At 39.8% G+C, this 22,433-nt stretch overlaps 2 protein-coding genes across 2 annotated transcripts; both read right to left on the reverse strand.

Annotated features, from left to right (window-relative positions):
* Positions 1-315: 315 nt before the first annotated feature.
* Positions 316-12,326, reverse strand: C1H11orf16 (chromosome 1 C11orf16 homolog). Its single transcript, XM_067466758.1, is given in 6 exon segments — positions 316-515; positions 1,342-1,986; positions 3,577-3,805; positions 8,053-8,209; positions 8,551-8,735; positions 12,204-12,326. Coding segments are annotated over 6 exon segments (1,539 nt in total).
* Positions 12,327-13,617: 1,291 nt separating this feature from the next.
* Positions 13,618-17,688, reverse strand: ASCL3 (achaete-scute family bHLH transcription factor 3; the record flags this gene model as incomplete). The annotated part of the gene is made up of 2 exons (XM_060754899.2): positions 13,618-14,410; positions 17,509-17,688. Coding segments are annotated over 2 exons (723 nt in total), but the record flags the coding sequence as incomplete, so codon positions are not given.
* Between the last annotated feature and the right edge of the window lie 4,745 nt (positions 17,689-22,433).

The raw sequence follows: 22,433 nt of genomic DNA on the forward strand, positions 1-22,433 counted from the left end.
GAGTCTCCACTGCCAAATAATCTGTGATAAGCAGATAATCTGGGATCAGATCCTGGGATATAGGTGCAGTGTGGAAGGGGCCTATGTGAAAAACTGCTTCAACTTTGGTTCCATTTGTTGTCTTCCATGAATACTACAGTGGTGCAATTAGAAACTTAAAAGCTTGCTGGAAAGCAATTCCATGGACAGACCCACATTCATACAGAAGTACCAGACACAGTCTTATTTAAGTGATTTATTGCGTTCTTGCAGATCTTCACTTAAACAAAATAAGTAGAATTGCTGTTTTAATACCTAAGATCAAGCACAAGTTTTTCAATACCCTCCCCATGGTGATGGTTTTGTACCTTCCTGGGTCAAGATTTTCTTCACTTTAAGTTTGTTTCGAGGATACTGTTAAATGGTTTCAAATATGGCACTCTGGTTTAATAGCGTGATTGGCGGTGTATCCATATGTGGAACTATTTTGGATCCAGTTCTTTCCTTTCTGCTGCAGCTGCTGAAAACATTGGATCCTACAGACAATAGCATAATACTTACCATGAGTTACAAATAGCCTCGCAAAAGTTTGAAACAATCTTGAGTGTATTAAAATACTCCTTTTTAAACCTGCCATTTCATCTATTTGTCACTGGCAGCAATATATTCCAATATATTCCACGATATATTGTTACTTTGTAATAGACAATGTAATATGTTGCTGCATATCTATTTCCCCTTGTGTTCTCTCTGCATTTTGGTAAAGGACTAAATATCAATTCTGAAATATGTTATTCTCTGTGATGTTTTTGGCAGAAGAAGGACTCTGAATATAGCTAATCACCCCTATCACAGTGTTTCTCAATCTGGGGATTGGTACCCCTGGGGGGTCATGAGGGGGTGTCAGAGGGGTCACCAAAGACCATCAGGAAACACAGTATTTTCTGTTGGTCGTGGGGGTTCTGTGTGGGAAGTTTGGCCCAATTCTATTGTTGGTGTGGTTCATAATTCTCTTTGATTTCAGGTGAACTATAAATCCCAGCAACTACAACTTCCAAATAACAAAACCAATCCCCCCCCCCCGCCCCAACCCCACCAATATTCAAATTTGAGCGTATCAGGTATTTGTGCCCAATTTGATCTAGTGAATGAAAAATAATTCTGGATATCAGATATTTACATTAAGATTCACTACAGTAGCAAAATTACAGTAATGAAGTAGCAACAAAAATGATGTTTTGGAAGGAGGTCACCACAACATGAGGAACTGTGTTAAGGAGTCGCAGCTTTAGGAATGTTGAGAACCACTGCCTTATCAGATGACATTCTAACTTTGATTAAGTTTCATCAAGTGTTGTGTACCTTGGCTCTTATATGGGGAGCTTGGGTGACTTCTCTTCCAGTATTTCCAGTCTGGCCTTTTGACTTCCTGTACCGTGGGCTTATCAAATAGGGTATAATCTGTGTTCACGGCATGATCTACCATTGTCAAAGATGCTTTCCAATCAGTTTGGGTAGCTGAAGAGCTTGAAGAAGAGTCAGGCACAGCAATAGCAGACTCTGCTTTAGGAGAACCTTCCACTGCTAATAATTGTGTGGTGGGTCTGCTACTGATTTCTTCCTTGGCTAATTCAGCTGAAGGGGGCTGCCACCAGCTTCTCCTATACTTAGGGGAGCAGCAGGAAACATACTGTGTATATCCACGTTGTGAGCATGTGTTTCGGAAGCAGCTAGGATAAGGATATAAACAAGAGCAATGTGAGCAGTGAAACCTTTGGAGGTCACCCAAAGTGCACGGATATGTACAGGGTGATATGGAATGAGGCCAAGCATAACAGTTAGCCCTGCGGAGCTGCCCTTCCATTTTTTTCCTGGTAGTGTGGGGCATGTGGATCATCTCTACAATCCTCTCCCACTGGTGGGGTGGAATCCACAAGGCTACGCCCAATGGGACTTTGGCTTTCTTGCCATTCCAAAAGCTGACTGTAATTTTTTCATCTTCTCTCTCTGTTGAAAAAAACACATATAAACTACATTTCATTACCACTGTTCTCCTCAAGCAAAGCTTCTATTACTAATCAATGTTTAGTGGTCCCTCCACATTTGTGGTGATAGAAATGCAGGGTTCCCATGAAATATAAAACCATAAATCTAAATAAAACTTATTTTAAAAATTATCTGAGAGTACACTTCTTTAGGCATTTGTAGGTCCATGAGTGCAATTCTATGGTCAATTCTGACTGGCAAATGCCTAGAGAGAACATGTTTTTTTTTTTTTGGTCAAGTGTAGGAAAGCAATGAAGGCAGCAAATTCAATCATTATGAAAAATCAAATCTCTAAATGCTTCTCCAGTGCTAAACTACAAACCCCAGAATAACGTAGGATGTAGCCACAGCAGTTAAAGTGGGATCGTAGTGTGATAGCTGCACAGTATGAAAGGGCCCTAGATGGTTGGCATGTCACTCCTCTCAGGTCCACACAGCCTGACTCTCTGTGCTTTGGACTCAGATCCAAAGACAGGGATCATGTGAAGGCAGAAAAGGAAAGGAGAAAACAGAGTTCATCAGCAGTAGGAAAAAGACTCCTCTTGTATAAGTCTTTAAAAGCCTGTCCCTCAATTTTTAATGAGAATTATTACTAAGGAGTTTAATGAGGACCGACGCTCAGTGCTGCTTGAGGGTGAAACTGCGTATAGAGTTGGGCATTCCTTATACAGACTAGAGAAGGTGCAGATTTTCTAAATGCAAGCATCGTTCCATTTTTATAGGACCCACTGTTTCTCTGAGGCAGTGTTTGGGACCTAGATTTTAAGACATCTAGACCCAAGGGGCCTGAGGGTCAGCCATAAGAAATAAAAGAAACAGGACTGTGGTCTGTTATGGGTAAATTGTATTTCCAGATAAGGAAAACCAGGATAAAAAGGCTGATAATCTTAAACAGCTTTTGGGGGGAAATAGGAAAAGAAGCTTGGCAAAGTACGCAGATAACTGCCTTATAAAGGTTAAATATCCCTTATTCAGAATTCCAAAATCTAAAATATTCCAACATCTCAAATTGTCTGCACGGGTGGTTGAGATAATTATGGTTTTCCTTTGTGGTGTACATATATTTTATTTCAAGCACAATTATTAAAAATACATGTATTACAAAATGTGGAAAACACTGAAATCCCAAACACTTCTGATCTCAAGCATTTCAGATAAGAGATAGTAAAGGTAAAGGTTTCCCTTGACATTAAGTCTAATCGTGTCCAACTCTAGGGAGTAGTGCTCATCCTCATTTCTAAGCTGAAGAGCTGGCATTGTCCTTAGACACCTCCAAGGTCATGTGGCCGGCATGACTGCATGGAGCGCCATTACCTTCCCACAGAAGTGGCACCTATTAATCCACTCACATTTCAAACTGCTAGATTGGCAGAAGCTGGGGCTAATAGAGGGAGCTCACCCCACTCCCCAGATTCAAACCACCAACCTTTCAGTCAGCAAGTTCAGCAGCTCAGCAGTTTAACCCACTGTGCCACTAGAGGGCCCTCCAGATAAGGGATACTCACCTGTATTTCTTGGATGTAATTTGCACAGTAATCATAGGAGATTTACCTCTCAGAGGATCCCTAGTCTCCATGCCTTGGAGGACTGTGCCAGGCCCGTATCTTTTCTGCTCTGGTTCCCAAGGTGCCAACACTTTGTCACCTGGCAGGATGGAGTGCTTCATTCCAGTCACACATTCAAGGATGTCAGTACTGGCTGTTTCTTGCACACTCATTATGTCTTCTTCACCCACTGCAAATGGCCTGTTAAATTGTACCAGGAATTTTCTCATCTCACCCTGATGTTGGAAATAAAAAGGATGAACATAAAAAGCCAGTTTCTGTAGTAACTTAACACTTTGTTCTGTGACAGCTTAAAATGATTAGATATTAAGGCTGATGATGGAGAGAAATTACAGGACACCAGTAATGATACAAGAATACAAAAGAACATTGTAGGCGCTTGTTCCTTTAGATTCAGCTGAACTTAAAATCAGAACATTCTGTCATTTATGGGATGGCTAGGAAAATTATGTTTCCTATTAAATTGCTAGAAAAGGGCTTTCACTCTAGGTAGAGAAAGAGAGAGGTACGCTCAGAGGATGAACTGTAATGGGGTGGATTGTTCCTCCCACACCCATTTTCCTTCAGTCCCCAAATTTCTAGCCTTCGTTGTTGTTGCATGTCTTTGTTTCTGTCTTATGTCACCCTTAAGGCGATCTTACCATAGAGCTTTCTTGGCAGGATTTGTACAGAAGACGTTTGTCTTTGCCTTCATCTGAGGTTGAGATAGTGTGACTTACTTAAGGTCACTTACAGGGTTTCCATGAGCTGAGTGTGGATTTGAACACTAGTTTTCTGGGGCCCTAGGCCAATGCGCAAAGCACTACACCACACTGGCTAACTTAAAACTTTGTTTGAGCATTTAGAAATTCCGTTTTGGCATCCAAAGTTACTTAGAGAATGTAAACACCGTAAATATATGCATTCCAGGTGTGAACCAGGTGTGTTTCTACTATTCCTGCTGGTCTAAAAAATCCCAGTAATTTGAACGTATCTCAACTAAATCATTTGATACTCGAGACACAATATAGTATGTTCATCCTTCTCTCTGTTCTGCTATGTGTCTTGTCCTTGTCCAGTTATCTGCATGGAAGACATGAGATATGGATTATCTATTTATATAACCTGGATGATTGATGAAGTCCATATATAAATGACTGATTTGTATAATGTTCCTGATCTAACCCAAAAACTGGAGGTTTTTACTCATCACCCTCATTTCTGTTCATTGTCCACCCTCCAGTGATCACCAATTTGTTGTTCATTCGTTCAGTCGTCTCCGACTCTTCGTGACCTCACGGACCAGCCCACGCCAGAGCTCCCTGTCGGCCGTCACCACCCCCAGCTCCTTCAAGGTCAGTCCAGTCACTTCAAGGATGCCATCCATCCATCTTGCCCTTGGTCGGCCCCTCTTCCTTTTACCTTCCACCTTCTGGATCACCAATAGTCTGGCCTTTTTTACACTCTTTTACACATGGAGTAAATACATATAGCTGGGGTAAAAGTGCCTGTTTTACTTCAGCATTTCAAAATGCGAGTGTTTATTTCCAACACTGCTGTAGGCAGTGACAAGAATCAAGTGCCACAAAGACATCATCTGGATTCATTCCAGAGTCACTCCAATCACATGCGAAACACCAGGCATTTCAGAACTGTCAGTCTTTCAGTGACGTTGGTGAACAAACAACTTTTTGGTTCATTCACTTGAATTAAAAGGAAAAACATCAAATATTTGTTTTTGAAGTTTCAAGTGCTAACATTGAATGAATTGAGGACTGATGATCCTGTGCACAGAAGCCTAGTATTGTAAAGTATATATATATAAACACACTGACATGTTTCCTGCAATAATACTGTTCATTAGTCTATTCACAATGTCTGTTGGGATACTCCCCAAATTGCTGAAATTCCCAAAGACTTGTGGCATAGGTATTTTTAAAAGACCCTGCTCTAGCAAGGAAATAGATGATCATCACAATCTTTTCTTCCTGTTATTAAGTGCTAACAGGTCAATTTTGGCTTATGGTGACCCTATGAATGTGGGACTTCCAAGTCACCCTATATTCAATACAGCCTATACTGCTCATGTCTTGCAGATTGATCCTATGCATCTGTATTTCAGTTTGCCTCTTTTCAAGTTGCCCTCTACTTTACCAAGTGCTGTCATGCTTTCCAGTGAGTCATCTCTTCTCATAATAATGCCAATGTATGATAGTCATCTTGGCTTCAAGGAGGTGTCCAGGCCTGATTTCTTCTAGGTAAAGGTAAAGGTTTTCCCTTGACATTACGTCTAGTCATGTCCGATTCTAGGAGTTGGTGCTCATCTCCATTTCTAAGCCGTTGTTCATAGACACCTCCAAGGTCATGTGGCTAGCATGACTGCATGGAACACTGTTACCTTTCTGCTGGAGCAGTATCTGTTGATCCACTCATATATGTGTTGTTTTTTTTCAAACTGCTAGGTTGGCAGAAGCTGGGGCTAACAGCAGGACCTCACTCCGTTCCCCAGATTTGAACCACCAACCTTTTGGTCAGCAAGTCCTGCAGTTCAGCAGTTTAACTCACTGTGCCACTAGGGGCTCTTCTTCTAGAACTCATTTATTTGTCCTTTTAGCACTTCACAGTATCTGCAGAGATCTTCTCCACCACCACATCTCAAATGAATTGGGTTTATTCCTGTCTTCTCTTTTCACTGTCCAGTTCACAGCCATATATTGAAATAGGGACTACGTAACACCCACTAGCTTGAGTGGGAATGATCATACACAAGATTGCAGTCTTAACTCTCAATATAAACTGACTGGTTCAAGATGAAGTACAAACAAGGCAAATACTGATGGCATGTTGGAAAACCAATGCATCTAAAAAAAGTAATAGTATGATTACTGCCTTCATGTTCAGACTGATATTCTATTGACCTTTGTGGGGTTTTCCATTTATCCCAACCACTGTCGTCTTCTTCTCTATCCTATCTCTGCCACTGAATGTGAGGGCTTCCACTTATTCCCATTTCTGCCACCAATTTATGAACTTCCTCTTGTCTCATCACCATGGAGCCATCCTAGATGCCCTCATGGTTCCTATTAAGACTTTATGTTCTCATCAGATATCAGCATCTTTGATTAATTGATTAATCCTTGATTAATCCTTGATGTCTCTGAATGTAAGTTTTCCAATATCATTTCTGAAGCATTCCTGGACAAAAGACATATAATTCCAGATGGGGGGATTATTAAACATAAAGTTAAAATAACAAAAAAATATTACTAAATACATCTCATCTCTCTCACTTTCTCTCCCATTCACATCCCAACTAATTTTGACTCTAACAAATTTTATCTCAGACTAACTCTCCAAAACACAACAAACTAACCCTCAGACATCACTCTGACAGACTTAGCTCTCATCCCTAACCTTACTGTTGTGTGTCATCCAGTCATATTCACCTTATGGTGACTCCAAATCAAGTATTATGCCTATTTCATGCTACCAGTATTTAAAATTTTTAAAATCAGGACAGTAAATAAAGAACAACACTAAAAAAACTGGGGAATTCCAGGCATGAAACAATCCAGGCCAACTAACAACACCCAACAAAGGATTACCTTAGGCAGGAAGTAGCCAATCTTTGAAGCTGAAAGGCCATTCAATGCTAATAAGGTAGCCAATTGCAACATTCACACTTGCCTCAAGCAGACAACAGTTCTTTCTCCCAGCCTGGACATTCCACAGACACACAAACCTCCCTTGCCTAGTTTTCAACAGACTTCACAACATCTGAGGATTCCTGCCATAGATGTGGGTGAAATGTCAGAAGAGAATGCTTCTGGAACATGGCCATACAGCCTAGAAAACTCACAGCAACCCAGTGATTCCAGCCATGAAAGCCTTCCACAACACAATGCCGTCATTCTTTGTGTGGAAAAGAAAACTCCAAAATAAATACTTCATGTGAATTTATTACATTTTCCTAATGGCTAAGTGCACTCCAGAAGTTTACCCATCCTGGTGAGTGCTTAAAGGTTGAGAACATGTAGCATGTTCTCAACTCTGTCTTTTCTTTACGGCTTTTGCTTCTGGTAAGGGAAAAGATGGAAGAATTATTGGGGGGGGGGGGGAAATGAGATGATTACAAGTGGCTGTCACCAGTGTCTAGACACCCTATACATTCTATGGGTAAGTTAGGCTATTGTACATTCAAGACCTCATGTACAAGCATCGTGACTAAACACAGTAATGTCTACCAATAGTGTAGCTACTTGTTGTACTACCATGAGTACAACTGTGCTAGAAAAGAAGGCATTTGAATACAGTTATCCGTTGGCACTCTCTCTTCTATGGCACAACTGCAGTGGTTGCAGCAAATCCAAGAAGTTTGGGATGTCAGCAATATGGGAACAAATTACATGAGAAAACACAATACAATCTACATATGGAATCACTATATGATCTACACCACACACAAAATCATGAAATGACTAACCTCTATGCCTTTTATTATTGTGCCTTGGTAATAATAGCCATCGGTTTCCCTTCTTGCCAGAACAGGAACATCAGCAGTATACAACGATTCTTTCAAATTCTTTATGGCCTCACATGTTGTTTCACGGACATGAGAGCAGGAGCTGAGACATGAACATCTTTGAATTAAATGAAAGGGGTTAAAGTAAAGACTAGCCATGAATGACAAGAAAGCCATCAGTCTTCAACAACTAGATCTCTGATTCAGATGTAAAAAGTTACATGCAGCAGAAATACATCCTTCCATCCCAGTGCTTTTCCATGACCAATACCCTCTCCATCTGAAAAAAAGAAAACAACCCAGAGAGATTTCCTCCCTGAGAAAACTTCCACCATTGAACGCTGGAATAAATTCACATATGGGAGCTAGCATTTCAGTGTGGAGCCTTTTCTTATTAGTGTTTACACTATTGTTTGCTTATTCTGTCGGTTTTGAATTCCCAGATACACTTTTTACTACCTTGTTGAGATGTGTGGTCTAACAAAACAAGTAGGATGTGTTAGGACAGAATGACCGCAGATGTAAGTGGGATGGCCGATGAAGCGTCCATGAGCAGATTGGGCAGCCCCTGGTGTCACAAAGCAGGGATGGTGGCATGGCAAAGAGGACCACGTGAAGTCACCCATTCCTTCAGAAGCACTTCCCTAATAAAACCAAAATATGAGGTTCGTTAGATATTTCATATAGTTTTAGTACTGCCAACATCCCACCTAGATTACTGCAATGTGCTCTAAATGGTATTGCCCTTGAGAATGGCAAAGATCAGGTATGGGCAAACTTCGGCCCTCTGGGTGTTTTGAATTTCAACTTCCACAATTCCTAACACCCTACTGGCTGTTAGGAATTCCAGGAAGTGAAGTCCAAAATACCTGGAGGGCCGAAGTTTGCTCATGCCTGGCATAGATAGTGCAGAACATGGCACTTAGATTGTTGTCTAAGTCTGGATTGTCTGAATTGTTATGTACCCCTTTAGGGGTAATTCTCTTCCCTCTCCAGGTGTTAAGCACTTTGGTAGCAATTAAAAAGCTCTGTTTATATCCTATGGAATCTGGGATTTATAGCTTCCTATGGCACCTATCATGTTCTATCAGAGAGTTAGTAAAAGTTTCCCCTGACATTAAGTCTGCACCGGGATTGTGGCCAAGTGTCAGCTGCATTAAGATCATTCTGACCAAAAGGTCATGAGTTCGAAGCCAGCCCGGGTTGGAGTGGGTTTCCAACCAATTGTGTGTAGCCTGTTGTCGACCTTTGCAACCCGAAAGACAGTTGCATCTGTCAAGTAGGAAAATTAGGTACCACCTTAAAGTGTGGGAAGGCTAAATTAACTGATTTATGAGGCCATAAAGAAGACTCCAGCAAAGCATTCCAGCGGGGAAGCATGCGGGGAATGCGGAAGTGCTTCATCAGCATCGCAGATGGACGATGAAAGCGACAGCTCCCCTGGCTGCCAGAAAAAATTAAATAGCCTCTGTGTATGTCTGTATATGTTTGTATGTCAAAAATTGGCATTGAATGTTTGCCATATATGTGTACACTGTAATCCGCCCTGAGTCCTCTGTGGGGTGAGAAGGGCGGAATATAAAAGCTGTAAATAAATAAATAAATAAATAAAATAGTCATGTCCGATTCTGGGGAGTGGTACTCATCCCCATTTCTAAGTCAAAGAGCCAGCATTGTCCATAGACACCTCCAAGGTCAAGTGGCCAGCATGACTGCATGGAGCACCGTTACCTTCCCATAGAAATGGTAGCTATTGATCTACTCACATTTGCATGTTTTTGAACGGCTAGGTTGGCAGAAGCTGGGGCTAACAGCGGGAGCTCACCCCGCTCCCCGGATTCGAACCACCAACCTTCTAGTCAGCAAGTTCATCAGCTCAGTGGTTCAACATGCTGTGCCACCAGGGGGCCCTGGTGTTATACTGGATTTTAGGAAAATGAGCAAATGACCTCACACAACAACAAATCCCAGGGTTGTATAGGATAGAACCATGACAATTAAAGGAGTATCAGGCTGCTCTAGATGTGCTCTGTGGTTGCTGATAAACATTTGAAGATCCCTTTCAAAGAATTGAACATCCATTATGGGAAAACATATTTTCCACTGTGGTTTCCCTTCTCTACCTATGTTTCAATTGTCCAAATAGGCTTGGGAAGAGACTTTCCTTTGAGATAATAAAATAATTTCTAATGAAGAAATATTTTGATCAGTTCAACACCTACTCATGCTTTTTCATACACAGCTTTTCATAAAAAGGAAATCACTGAGCTCTGAACTGACAAGTGACAAGAAAATTATTCTGTGGCTGTCAAGGGGAAGACATGCAATGTAACAGCACACTACAGACGCTTGAAGATTTAGCAGTCATGCCAGCAAAAAGAATTTTGTGTTGCTTCAAGGATTTACGCAATTGGATTTGATATGGTGTGTCGGGCTTTAAAAGGAGATGGCAGCTGAGAGAGCACTCTTCTGACAAGATTGGACTTGTTTGTTGTAATGGTTTTCTGCAATAAACTTTAAAGACTTTCCTAAGAATGAGAAATGGACTGAGAAGTTGTTCCTTGAGAAAATCTAACTAGTACCCTTGTACTAACTGTGCAATCATCAGGGCCCAAATCCCTAGCCAGTATAGTATAGCTATTGGTTGGGGAAGCCTGTTTTAAGTGGTCAGAATATGACTTGGTTGCTTGCAAAGTGTACAGCTCCACAAGCATTCTTCTGCTGGGCTTCTGACCAGAGTTTCATTGATTGGAGTTGCCTTCAGCCATAGCCTGGTTGCAGTTGCAGATGAGAAAAAGGAACAGTAATTGCCTTCCACTGAACATGCTTGAGATCAGTGTATATATGTGTATTTAATGGTTATCCTTTCTTCCTGCCTGAACAACTAACGCCAGACAATTGGTCATTGGGGGGGGGGGGGTGAACCCTCATATCTTCAAGCTGCAGTTGCACAAGAGAGCTATTGTGTAAGGAGGTATTGCATACCTCATTCTGCTGTGCCAGGAAAAAAAAAACATGCCAGCATATGTCACCACAAGGATTCTGAGTAGAATTAACACTTTATTTCAAGACAAATTGACCAGTTGTCATGCAGCTGATACACACACTTATGCATGTGTGTGTGTGTGCGTGTATGCGCACACGCACACACATAATAAAGTATATAGTTCTTTGATATTTGGAGATGTCCAAGCCTTCATGCCACCCAGTCTGTGAACAAACTAAATCAAATGTGAGCTAGCTTTTGTTTAAGTGAAAACAGATTCACTAATTTCCTCCCACTACAGCAACACACCAATTGTATATTGTATTTGATGTTTTGGTTTTAGTTACCTTGAGTCTTGTGTAAGCCACCCCAAGTCCCTTCGGGGAGATGGTGGTGGGATACAAGAATAAAGTTATTATTATCTTTAGCAGTATCTATGAATGTATCCAAAAACTGGAGCCAAATTAAATAAACAGGCTATCAGGATTCATCACTAAAAAAAACTTTGCTTCAACCTGCCAATCAAACCAGCCTTTCAGGATGTTCTGGACTCACTATCTGAGAATGATGGAGATTCTTGGACAACTTGTCAGGAGGGCACCAGGGTAGCAAGTATTGGCTTTAACCAAAAGTGCATTATAACGCAATCCAGTTTTGCTCAAAATCTCCTATTTTCAATGTAAGAAGCCTAATATTACATCTTTAAATCCTTTGCCTTCACTATAAAGATAGGACTAGCATTTCTTTTACACATTTTGTCGCAATTTTCCACAAAGGAGTGTTAGTGAAATATCCAATTATTTATATTGATTCGCAATCTGTTAAATAGCAGCCCATTATATTACATATTGTAATCAGCAGACAGGTCTTGAAATACAAACACAAAACAGCACAGCTGCCTCAGTATATTCTTCACTTATTCCACCACCTGCAAGAAGTTTGATATTGTGGAAAAGCTACAGAACCTAAAAAAATATTCTCAGAAATGCATCTGCTGTGTTTAAAATCCATTTGTTACCAGAAGGATAGTCTCATACATGAAAATAATCGATCATGACTCAAAGCTTTTCAGTTAGACTTGTGTGTGATGCTTCAGAAACTGAAAATATAATTTTAAAAAACTCACCAGAGTTTGTAGCTCTAGATGTTGGGATCGCTAACTAGGATCGGCTTTAACAGCATTGTCCTTCTCCACTGCTACGGGGAGTTTGAACAAGCTGATGTTTTCTGTTACTAAGTAGGTTACCATAGAGCCATTGCTAACAGGAATTAAAGCCTGACAGCAGAGCAAATGTGTGTGAGCAAACAGAAACATGGAGGGGTGTATAATATCAGCACTAAAGCATTATCTCAGTCACACCTTACTTCCAAAGCTACTGGCACCAACCAAACAGTGAAACAAAGAGAATGAAAGAGGGCCTCAGATAATTGGGGGGGGGGGGGGGGGGTATTCCTCTGTAGAGTATAATTTTGAGCAATATTTTATTCACCATAAAAATACAGATGACACGTCTTGAACCCCTTGCACGTTACTCAGTTATGGTGCTATGATCTCACTTAGTTTACCACAACAACTTCCTATGGAATTCTGAGATTTGTAGTTTAGGAAGTGGCACTGCAGAGAGCTTTTAATGCCTCACCAAGTGGTGCTCAATGGGCCAGATTTCCCCAGAACCCAATTTTCATCCTACTTGGTGTCCATTGTTTCTTCAGCATGCTGAAAAGATAGAAACTGCTGAGAGGGTGTCAGGATGTTATTTTGTGGTCTATGTTGACATTTATTCTCTCGAGAAAATATACAGAGTCTTGCTTTCTTCTGTGCTATAAAGTATAGTTAATTGGGTTTTTTTTTACTTGCCATGAGTACATTTAAATACCACCATGTTTAAAAGTAGACCTTTGTTGTGTTCTTCCTGGACATTAGGAAAACTTCCTGACGGTGAGAGCTGTTCAACAGTGGAACTCTCTGCCTCGGAGTGCCATGGAGGTTCTTTCCTTGGAGGCTTTTCAGCCTCATTACATTAGAACATGGATCTACTTTCAATCCAGTTTCTGCCTCCTGCATAATTATGGATGTTGCACTTTAGTGAGGCCCAGGTCCTGTCTGGCTCAGCAGTTGCAAGGCCCCTCCCTAAACTACAAGCCCCAGAATTCTGTAGGAGGCAGAAACTGGATTTAAAGTGGATCCATGCTCTAGTGCGATGAAGTCCTTACATGGATGGCCATCTGTTGGGGAGCTTTGATTGTGCTTTTCCTGCATAGCAGGAGGTTGGACTAGATAGATAACCCACGTGGCATCTTCCAACTCTAGTATTCTATAATTCTATGAATGAGGCATTAAAAAAGTTCCTAAATAAAGAGGTCCATATTCAACAAGCTTACTATTGATATTTTGAGAGTCTGTACATTTTACATACTTTTTAAAGGTACAGCTAAGTAAATCTTACTATTTTTTATGTTCTAGGCAAATATTCAGCAACCTTATTGAAACTGTGACTTTTTTTGAAATATGTTTAATAAGGAGCAAAATATTCCTTTATTAATTTTTCCTTTATTTGACGTATATCGCTTGAGGTGTACATTGTGTTGCCTTCCATCAAACTTTCAGCAATAATTCCTACATATTATTGAACATATTTTGGATTTTTCCCCAGTCTTTTGAAACTTCTAGACATTGTAGCAACATTCATTTTGTTCCCATATGTGCTGAAATTAAGTCTTCCAAGTATATATTATTTAATCCTTACATGCAAGATAAATATGGAGTCACTGGATTTGTCCTGGATCAGACTATGAGATGTTTGGGATTTGACTGGAGCTGTCTTGGGAGGACTGGTGAGCTCCCCTACTATTTCCATCTGAATCATTGTGTAGTACAGATTGGAGGTACTTGATGTATTTAATTGCAGCTCGGAGTGTTTCAACTTTGCTGAGCCGTTTCTCCAAATACTCAGCAGGTAGGTGATGCCTGAGTTTGGCATATCCTTCATTGACACACTTAACCCTCTGTCTCTCCCTTTCATTTCTCTTTCTGATGAAAGCAGGGTTGCAGGAGTATTCACATCTTCCAAAATTCCCACAGGATGCTTGAAATGGGAAACTGCAAGGATTAGTGTAGGAATATTCAGCAGGCAGTTGCTCTGGCGTTAATGGAAGCAGAGAGAAATCTTCAGGGCCAGGAAATGGGTTGGAGGCCTCCGGATACAAAGGAAAGCTATCGAAAGGATCCCTGTAGCAAAGTCTGGACATTGGTCCAATATAGGGGTCGCTGAAGGTAGGGAACTTGTCCATGGCATTACAGCTTTTCCTAGCTTTTATGTATTGTGCAAAAACCTGGAAAAATAGAAAAAAAGTCATCTGTTTAATGGCTCATGCATTGTAAAAGGCTCAGTGTGATTGCCAGTGTTTTAGTGCATATCTGATATTATGGAAATGTGTGGAAAACTGTGACAGTTTAGTACTGACCTATTTCAATACAATCTTGCATATCCATAGGAAAGGTTTTTTTAATCCCTGAGATGTTTATTGCTTCCTATGGGTTTATCTTTTCTTTTGCTCTGTATCTGTCACTTTCATTTTCATAAGATATACACCTTATCAGAGAAGTGCAGAGGGTTGTTAGGAGGGATATGAAATTCTCCGTTACCTCTCCTTCTTACATACTCACTTCTCATCGCTACAGTCTGTGCCCTTCTCTTTCCATCTCCTATAATGATTCATAGGGCAGGTGATGTCTCAAAAATTTATACTGCATGTAAATGAACTTCACTTTGATTGGACTATGCTTTATCACTTTTAATGGACACATCTTTCTCAAATAAAATTAACCATATGCCTAATTAAATATTTTGCTATATTTCCAAGGTTGTGTTTTTTTAAATAAGCAAATATGTTGTACCAATAGCACAATACCCATTCTCTATCTCTTGTTCTGTGAAATGGTAAAGTGCAATTTTTGGACAGTGGAGAAATGTGTACAGGTTTCAAACAAAATAATGAATTTTTCTCATCCCTATCTCTGACATGGACTTGGTTCCTATGTATAAAGAATTGGGAAAGTAGTTATTTTCATCTGTATTCAGTAAATTATCTGATAATTCCAGAGTTTTGGAGTTCGATGTCCAAATGACACACAATTCTATTACTCATTTCCACCGCAAGCCAGGGCCTGACAGCTGTGATGAGCTGGATCAGGTCTAACAAATTGAAGCTAAATCCAGGCAAGACTGAGGCAATCTGTGCTCAACGGGATTACACTTCCCCTGAGGACACAGGTCCACATCTGGAGGACCTCCTGGACTCAGTGCTGATGCTTGAAGCCAGGTGTCGGCGGTGGCCGGGAGGGCCTTCGCACAATTAAAACATGTGCACCAGCTGCGACCATACCTCGAAAAGCCAGACTTGCCCATGTTGGTCCATGCCTGAGTTACATCTTGTATGGATTATTGCAATGTACTGTATGTGGGGCTGCCTTTGAAGATGGCCCGGAAGCTTCAAATAGTGCAAAGATCTACAGCCAGACAGCTTACAGGGATGGATTGTGGGGAACATACGACCCCTGTCTTAAAGCAGCTCCATTGACTGCTGATTTGCTTCCAGGCCCAATTCAAAGTCTAGGTTATTACCTACAAAGCTCTATATGGCTCGGGTCCTGCCTATTTACGTGACCGCATCTCTCCCTATGAACTTGCATGGACCTTAAGATCAACTGGGGAGGCCCTACTCCCAATCCCACCACAAGTGAGGTTGATGGGGACGAGGAAGAGGGCCTTCTTGGTAGAGGTCCCCCAACTCTGGAATGCTCTCTCCAAGGAAATAAGATAAGCACTTTTAACTCAGGAAGGAATTAAAAACCTGGCTATTTAAGTAAGCTTTCGATCATGGTTAGAGTATTATGTAATTATCGGACAGAACTCGAATGACAATTAGAACATAATGCTGGATACTCTAACAACAGGAACAGACTGGTTTAAATTATGCTTAGAGGACAAATAACTTTTCAGCTATTATTTATTAATGTTTTATTAGTATATAATTTTAGTTTTATGTGGTGATAATTGTTTACTGTTGTTGTTTGTTTATTGTTTATATTATTTTCTGTATCTGTTAATTGTTGTAAGCTGCTCCGAGTCCCTTCGGGGAAATAGGGCAGGGTATTAATAAAGATGATCAAGATGATGATTATTATCTACTTCTAAACATTCACTTTACCGAGTTCACCCTATATTTAAGCCACAAGACAGCACTTTCAAGTGGAAAGGCAAAAACAGCAACCCCATGGAGTTCAATTTCAGGCTTCTCTGCTGGAGGAGAGAGCTGTGTGTGCCATACAAACTATCTTTCTCCCTTAAATTGATCTGCTGTCCTCCACTGTGATGGAAGGATGTTCTTTTATTGGCAGTATTCATCTGTCAACCCAGTTAGATACTGAATGTGGAATAAGGGAGAAGTGCCCAAATTTCCATTGCTTAAAGCAGAAAAATGATTTGGACCAGACCTGAATATTAATCTGTAACCACAGAAATCAAATCACATTTCCCTCAATCCTCCTATATTATTGGGATTTTAGAGGAGAACTGCTAGGGAAATAATTCTCACAAATGAACCATAAACCCATCAACAATCTTTGAAAAGCAGATGGATACAAGCTGAAATCTCACTCCTCTCATGGATTATTTCCTAGCTGCCAATTTCTACCTTGATGTTCCACATATACACTCAAAAATCCCATCCAAATTTGTCCTGAAATTTGAAACAGCATTGCAAGAAGATTTCAGAATGAAGTCATCAAAGTGCAAAATCATTTTCTAGGAACTGTGCTGCATGTGGGAAATGATACTAGTAGTTCATCTAAAATAAAAACTTGTTTTTCAGTGTTCTGTATTTTGATATGAAAAAATAGCTGACTATTTAAAGCATGATTTGAAATAAAAACCCTGAAACCAGCACTGAAACAAAAATGTGCCCAAGAATTCAGAACCTTGGTTACCAACCTCATATAGTTGAGCTGATCGGAAACCCTTGGCTAAATTATTTATTATGAGATTAAATCCTGCCAAGGACTGAACATGAGATCGGTTCTTTTCTTTCTAACATATGTAATATATACTGCAAATCTGAATTTGGTTAAAGCCCAGGTAATAATCTGCAGTGTCACCAAAGAAAAATCACAAAAGAAAAGATTACCAGTGGAGAAAAAGTTCCCAAGTCAACAAGGAAAATCTAAAATATTACAAAAGGAAATGAAGTAAAAAATATCATACTAAAATTTCATGTGTTAAAATGTTAATAGCAACACTTTTTTTTCTAGAATTCTGCTACAAAATAGACTTAACAAAGTATCTATTAAACATGTTCCCCCGTGGTAATTCCTATTAATAAAAGATGTGTACTATTTTGCAATTAGCCTCTGTTTAGCTAACATTTCTTACCTGAGTTCCCAGTTCCCGTGTCTGTTGGATTGTATCAAGGACAGATCTAAATTTATAGTCAACTGGAAATATGCAAAGTAGTTCACAATAAGATCTGCTCTTTTCTGGTTTAGCTTCTTCCTCCCACACGGCAGCTATAATGGCAACAAATATTAGAATTATGGGATAGAAACATAATGGTTAGTCAGCAACATATTTATATATCTCCAATACATGTACTGTGGTCATTTGGTGGTTTTTAAAATAATAAAACCATACAGAAGCATTTGCTGGATCTGTTGCTTTTCTCATAGGTGTGTTAAATATCAAAATACAGAAAATTCAGAACAGACTATGTGAATATTCACAATACATGTCTTAATTCTGCAAGCATTTGTGTTTATGGCTTATTCTATAATTTTGGGGGTGGGGGCAATGGATTGTGTCATAAAACTCAAGTCCAGCTTGAGAATCTGGCTATCAAAGATTTAGTAGCGCTGAGCATCCATTTCCAATGTTATTTAAGGTTTGACTTTAAAAATAATCCTCCAACACTATTTAAAAATGAAAAATTGGGAAAGTAGGAAAATTGTAAAAGTGGTAAGGGTATAATAATATATCAAAACCAAGCTGCCATCCCGACTCTCTCTTCCCATGGGTTTCTGATCATGTGTGTGTGTGGCAACTTATAGTGAACCTATAAAACCATAAGGGGTTTTGTTCTGGCAAGGAAAAGTCAAAGATGATCCTGCCATTTCCTTCCTCTGAAATATAGCTCACAGCACCAGGAATTCACTTGTGCTCTCCCATCTAAGTTCTAACCAGGGCAGATCCTGCTTAGCTTTCAAACTCAGAAATGATCTGATGCTTTTAGACTTCTTAGGTCCTTGGCAAAATAGAAATGGGACACCATGGGGGAAGATGAGAATTCTCCTGGGCAAGCCATCTGGAAGATTACAGCAGAAGATGGCATGATACCCTTCAACACTTTTGCCATTTCTGTGCTGTGTATTGTGATGATAATAGAAGCAAAGGAAGCATACTTTGGGGCCAATGTGGTGTAGTAGTTTGAGTGTTGGGTGAAGCCTCTGGACTAGGGTTCCAATCCCCACCCAGCCACAGAAAACCACTGGGTGACTTTGAACAAGTCACACACTCTCAGCCTCAGAGGAAGTCAATGGCAAATCTTCACTAAACAAGTATTACCAACTTGTTCAGTCACTTTAGTTGTTCCATATGCTTCTATTGAATTTCTCAAGGTTTCATTTTTATGGCATAGCTTTTCAACAGCCCTATGGCAGAGGTCATCAGAAAGATCAACCTGGATTCCTATCAATATGCAGACATTACATTGCACAGCTCTGTCCAAGCTCAAAGAGACAGCAGATGTTCTGAATCATCGTATGAAATCAAGAGCCAACTGAATATGATCCAATTTAATTCAGACAAGGAATCTGATCCCAAATGAAGTATGTCACCTGTTCTTAATGTAACTGCAATGCACCAAAATTAGGTTTAGAGCTTCAGGGTGTTTCTAGAACTAGACTTGCTCTTGAACAATCAAGCAGCAAGTGTGATGGCAATGATTTTGTAGAACTCCAGCTGATGTACCAAACTACACACTTTCTATAGATAGCACAACTGGCCATGGCTATTCATGTCTTGGGTTGGACTGCTATTCTTTATGCAGGACAGCTTCTTGAAAGTGTTTGGAAACTACCATAAATCTGGAACATTGACACCAGATTGCCTGAAGTTACCCATTCAGTTTTACTCAAGATTCATTTTTGGGACAAATTAAAAGTGCTGGTTATTATTTTTACATACTCTGACCCTATCTCATATATGACTACCATTTTCCCTTTTAAGTCTCAGCACCTACTGAAACCAACAGGCAACATCTTGCTCTTGCCTCCCGTTGTCGAGTTGTGAGTGGCAGCATCTTAGTAAAGCTGCCTTAGATCCCATCCCTGGGAGAAAGGTATGAATTCAGCTACTCAGTCAATCCACCAGCCAAGCTATCAAACATGGGAACAGAAAAAGATTGGTATGCACGTATGTGGTGAGAATATCTAAATGTAACAACTTTTTTGGGGAAAGATAATAAAAAATTAAGAAATTATTCAAAATACCAATCCAAGTAAACATGGAATTTATGCTAATGGCAATAATAGGGAACAAAAACATGGGTGCAAGGAATCAAGATTCATTCAAAGCAGTGGTCCTAGCAGGAATGGCAGCATAGCCTGGGGATGGAGAGATGAAAAAATGGCATTTGGAAAACTAGAATATTTATTTGAGCAAATACAATTGGCCATTTTAGCATGTGTAGTTCGGGAAAGTACACATGAGGGTAAAACAGAAGAAATTAAAGAGAAATGGGAGATGTATATGAAATGGATAGAAGATGGTGAAGCCAGTATTGATATTGGACAAAGATTAAGTGTATTCATGAAGATATAGAGGAAAATGTGGTTGGGAGGGGGGGGGGGATAAAAATTGTAATGGGAAGAATCATTTTTGTAAAGAAGGTGAATAGATAATACAGAAATAATTTAATATCTAGAATGTATGCATACAACAGTTATTAATTATCTACTCACAGATTGTTACTATATACTCAAAATTCATTTTAAGAAAAAAAATTAATCACTCAAAGAGGATTTTATCCAATAGGAACAACCAAATAATAAAATCCCCTCCTCTTTTCATTTCTATTGAACAAGTCTTATTGTTCTAGATAACAGCTCCCAACAAAGGATTTACCCAGGCATGGAATCAACCAGGCTTTGAATCTGCAAGGTCATTCAATGGGTAATCAAGGTGGCCAATTGCAACATTCACAGTTGCCTCAAACAGACTTTCTCCCACTCTGGACATTCCAGATATATAAATCTCATTGGCCTCATTTCCAACAGACCTTACAAGCTTTGAAGACGCCTGCCATAGATGTGGCCGAAACATCAGGAAAAAACACTTCTAGAACATGGCCATACAGCCTGGAAAACTAGAACCCTGTTCTAGATATTGTTTTAATTGCTGTATTGCTTTTCAGCATTTAATGCTTTAAATATTCTGAGCTGTTTTGAGGGCGTTGAGAAAAAAAAAACCTAAGCTGTGAATATGTTTTTAAAATGCTGGTTTTTATATATAACAAAGGTGCCATGGAAATGACAAGGCTTGAAGTCTTAAAGTGCAATAATTCATCTGTATACAGCCCTTGCTGCACGTTATTTATGCCAATTAAATAGATCTAGGCTTGAAGGCATTTACCTGTGAATAATCCACACAAACTCATTTAAGTCTTACTTCTGCACTAACATTTTTGGATGGCATTGTTGGTGTATTCACTACTGTATATTGATATTTCTCATATATACAACTTCTATCACACAGGAAAGCCTTCAAGCACTTATACTAATATAACCATCACCGGGCTGAATAAAACAACCTTTTGTCAAAGTACTAATAGCATCTGTCAAGGCTTTTGTAAAAGTGTTGTCACTTCATATGCAACCAAACTGTGTAGATTATTCTGTAAAGAAATGTACCGAGCACTGGAAATAGATGCCCCAGAGGAATACACAGCCATGCAGCTATACACTGAAGAGATAGCAGTTAACAAAACTATACAACTTTGTGGGCAGCAGAGAATATAAAATTGATGGAGGTACAGATAAACATATTATTTTATCCATACCCCACCTTTTCCCTAAGATGGGACTTAATTTGGCCTACAAAAATATAATTTATTCTCATTTAATCAAGGAGAAATCTCCTAAGGCAAGACAATGTTCAATCTCTTCAGCAGGAGTGGGAATCACAAAGCTTTTCAAATGTTGGACTACAACTTCGAGTGGCCCTGGGCAGCATAGCCATTGGTAAGAAACACTGAGAGTTGCAGTCAAAAGACATCTGAATGATTCTGACCCTGCTTCAAAACATTAGAAACTTCTGTTACTGAGCGGAAATATAGAATGTCATCTCTTACAGGCATGAGTATTATCTAAAGAGCTGCTTTTGGCAATCATGCATGTACTTTTCAATTTCACACAATTAGAATTATTAACACTGTGGCCACATTGAATTTCTCACCTCTCCAGTCGCAGTGTATTACATACCAAGAGCAAAAATACTGTCTGAAGGTATGTCTGACACACAACTGACTGGAGTACAAGAAAGATGACAATTTCAGCCTGCCTTTTCCCTCCAGTGAGACAGAGACCATCAGAAACAGGAGCCAATCACAACTCCTTGTCACAACCTTGCTTGCTGGTGGGCAGTGGGCTGGAAATATCTTCCTCATTATGGCCCAAATTCCAGCTGAACAGATCTCCTTTTTGGCTGCTGGTTGTCTAGATGGGCCAGCCAATGAGTTATGCATACACCACATTATTGATTACCTGTATTTATAATCCATTTGTTACATAAAATCAGGGCTCAATTCAGCCAAAGGAGGATTCAGTTGACTAACACAGAGCTTCTTAAACATTTCCACTCGGGACCCCTTTGAGCCCGAGAAATTTTTACGTGACCCCAGGGATATATGTATATAAAATAAGTGTAAAAATAAAACATTTACTGACAATAAACCAGCATTTGCAAAGCTCACTAAATGGACTGACTTTTGTTTTTATGAAGTACAGTTGAAACATCTTCTGCAGCATCCACTGTAAACACTGTATAACAGACTTGTGTAAACATCTAAAACAGCCTTGGGGGGGGGGGGGGACCCCCAACATGGAGCTAAGGGGACCTCGTTTGGGGTCAGGACCCAACATTTAAGAAGCAGTGCACTAATGCATTACCGTTGTGATCAAAAGAGATTCAAACTGACTTCATATAAGCTTCAGTACGAAAGCTTTCACTTTGCAGTAACCAAGTAATTAAACTGCTACCATAGAGTCAACTTGGTTATCTAACAGTCAGCAGGATCAAAACCATTT

The sequence above is a fragment of the Anolis sagrei genome, chromosome 1 (genome assembly GCF_037176765.1).
Source record: "Anolis sagrei isolate rAnoSag1 chromosome 1, rAnoSag1.mat, whole genome shotgun sequence".
Taxonomy (NCBI): domain Eukaryota; kingdom Metazoa; phylum Chordata; class Lepidosauria; order Squamata; family Dactyloidae; genus Anolis; species Anolis sagrei.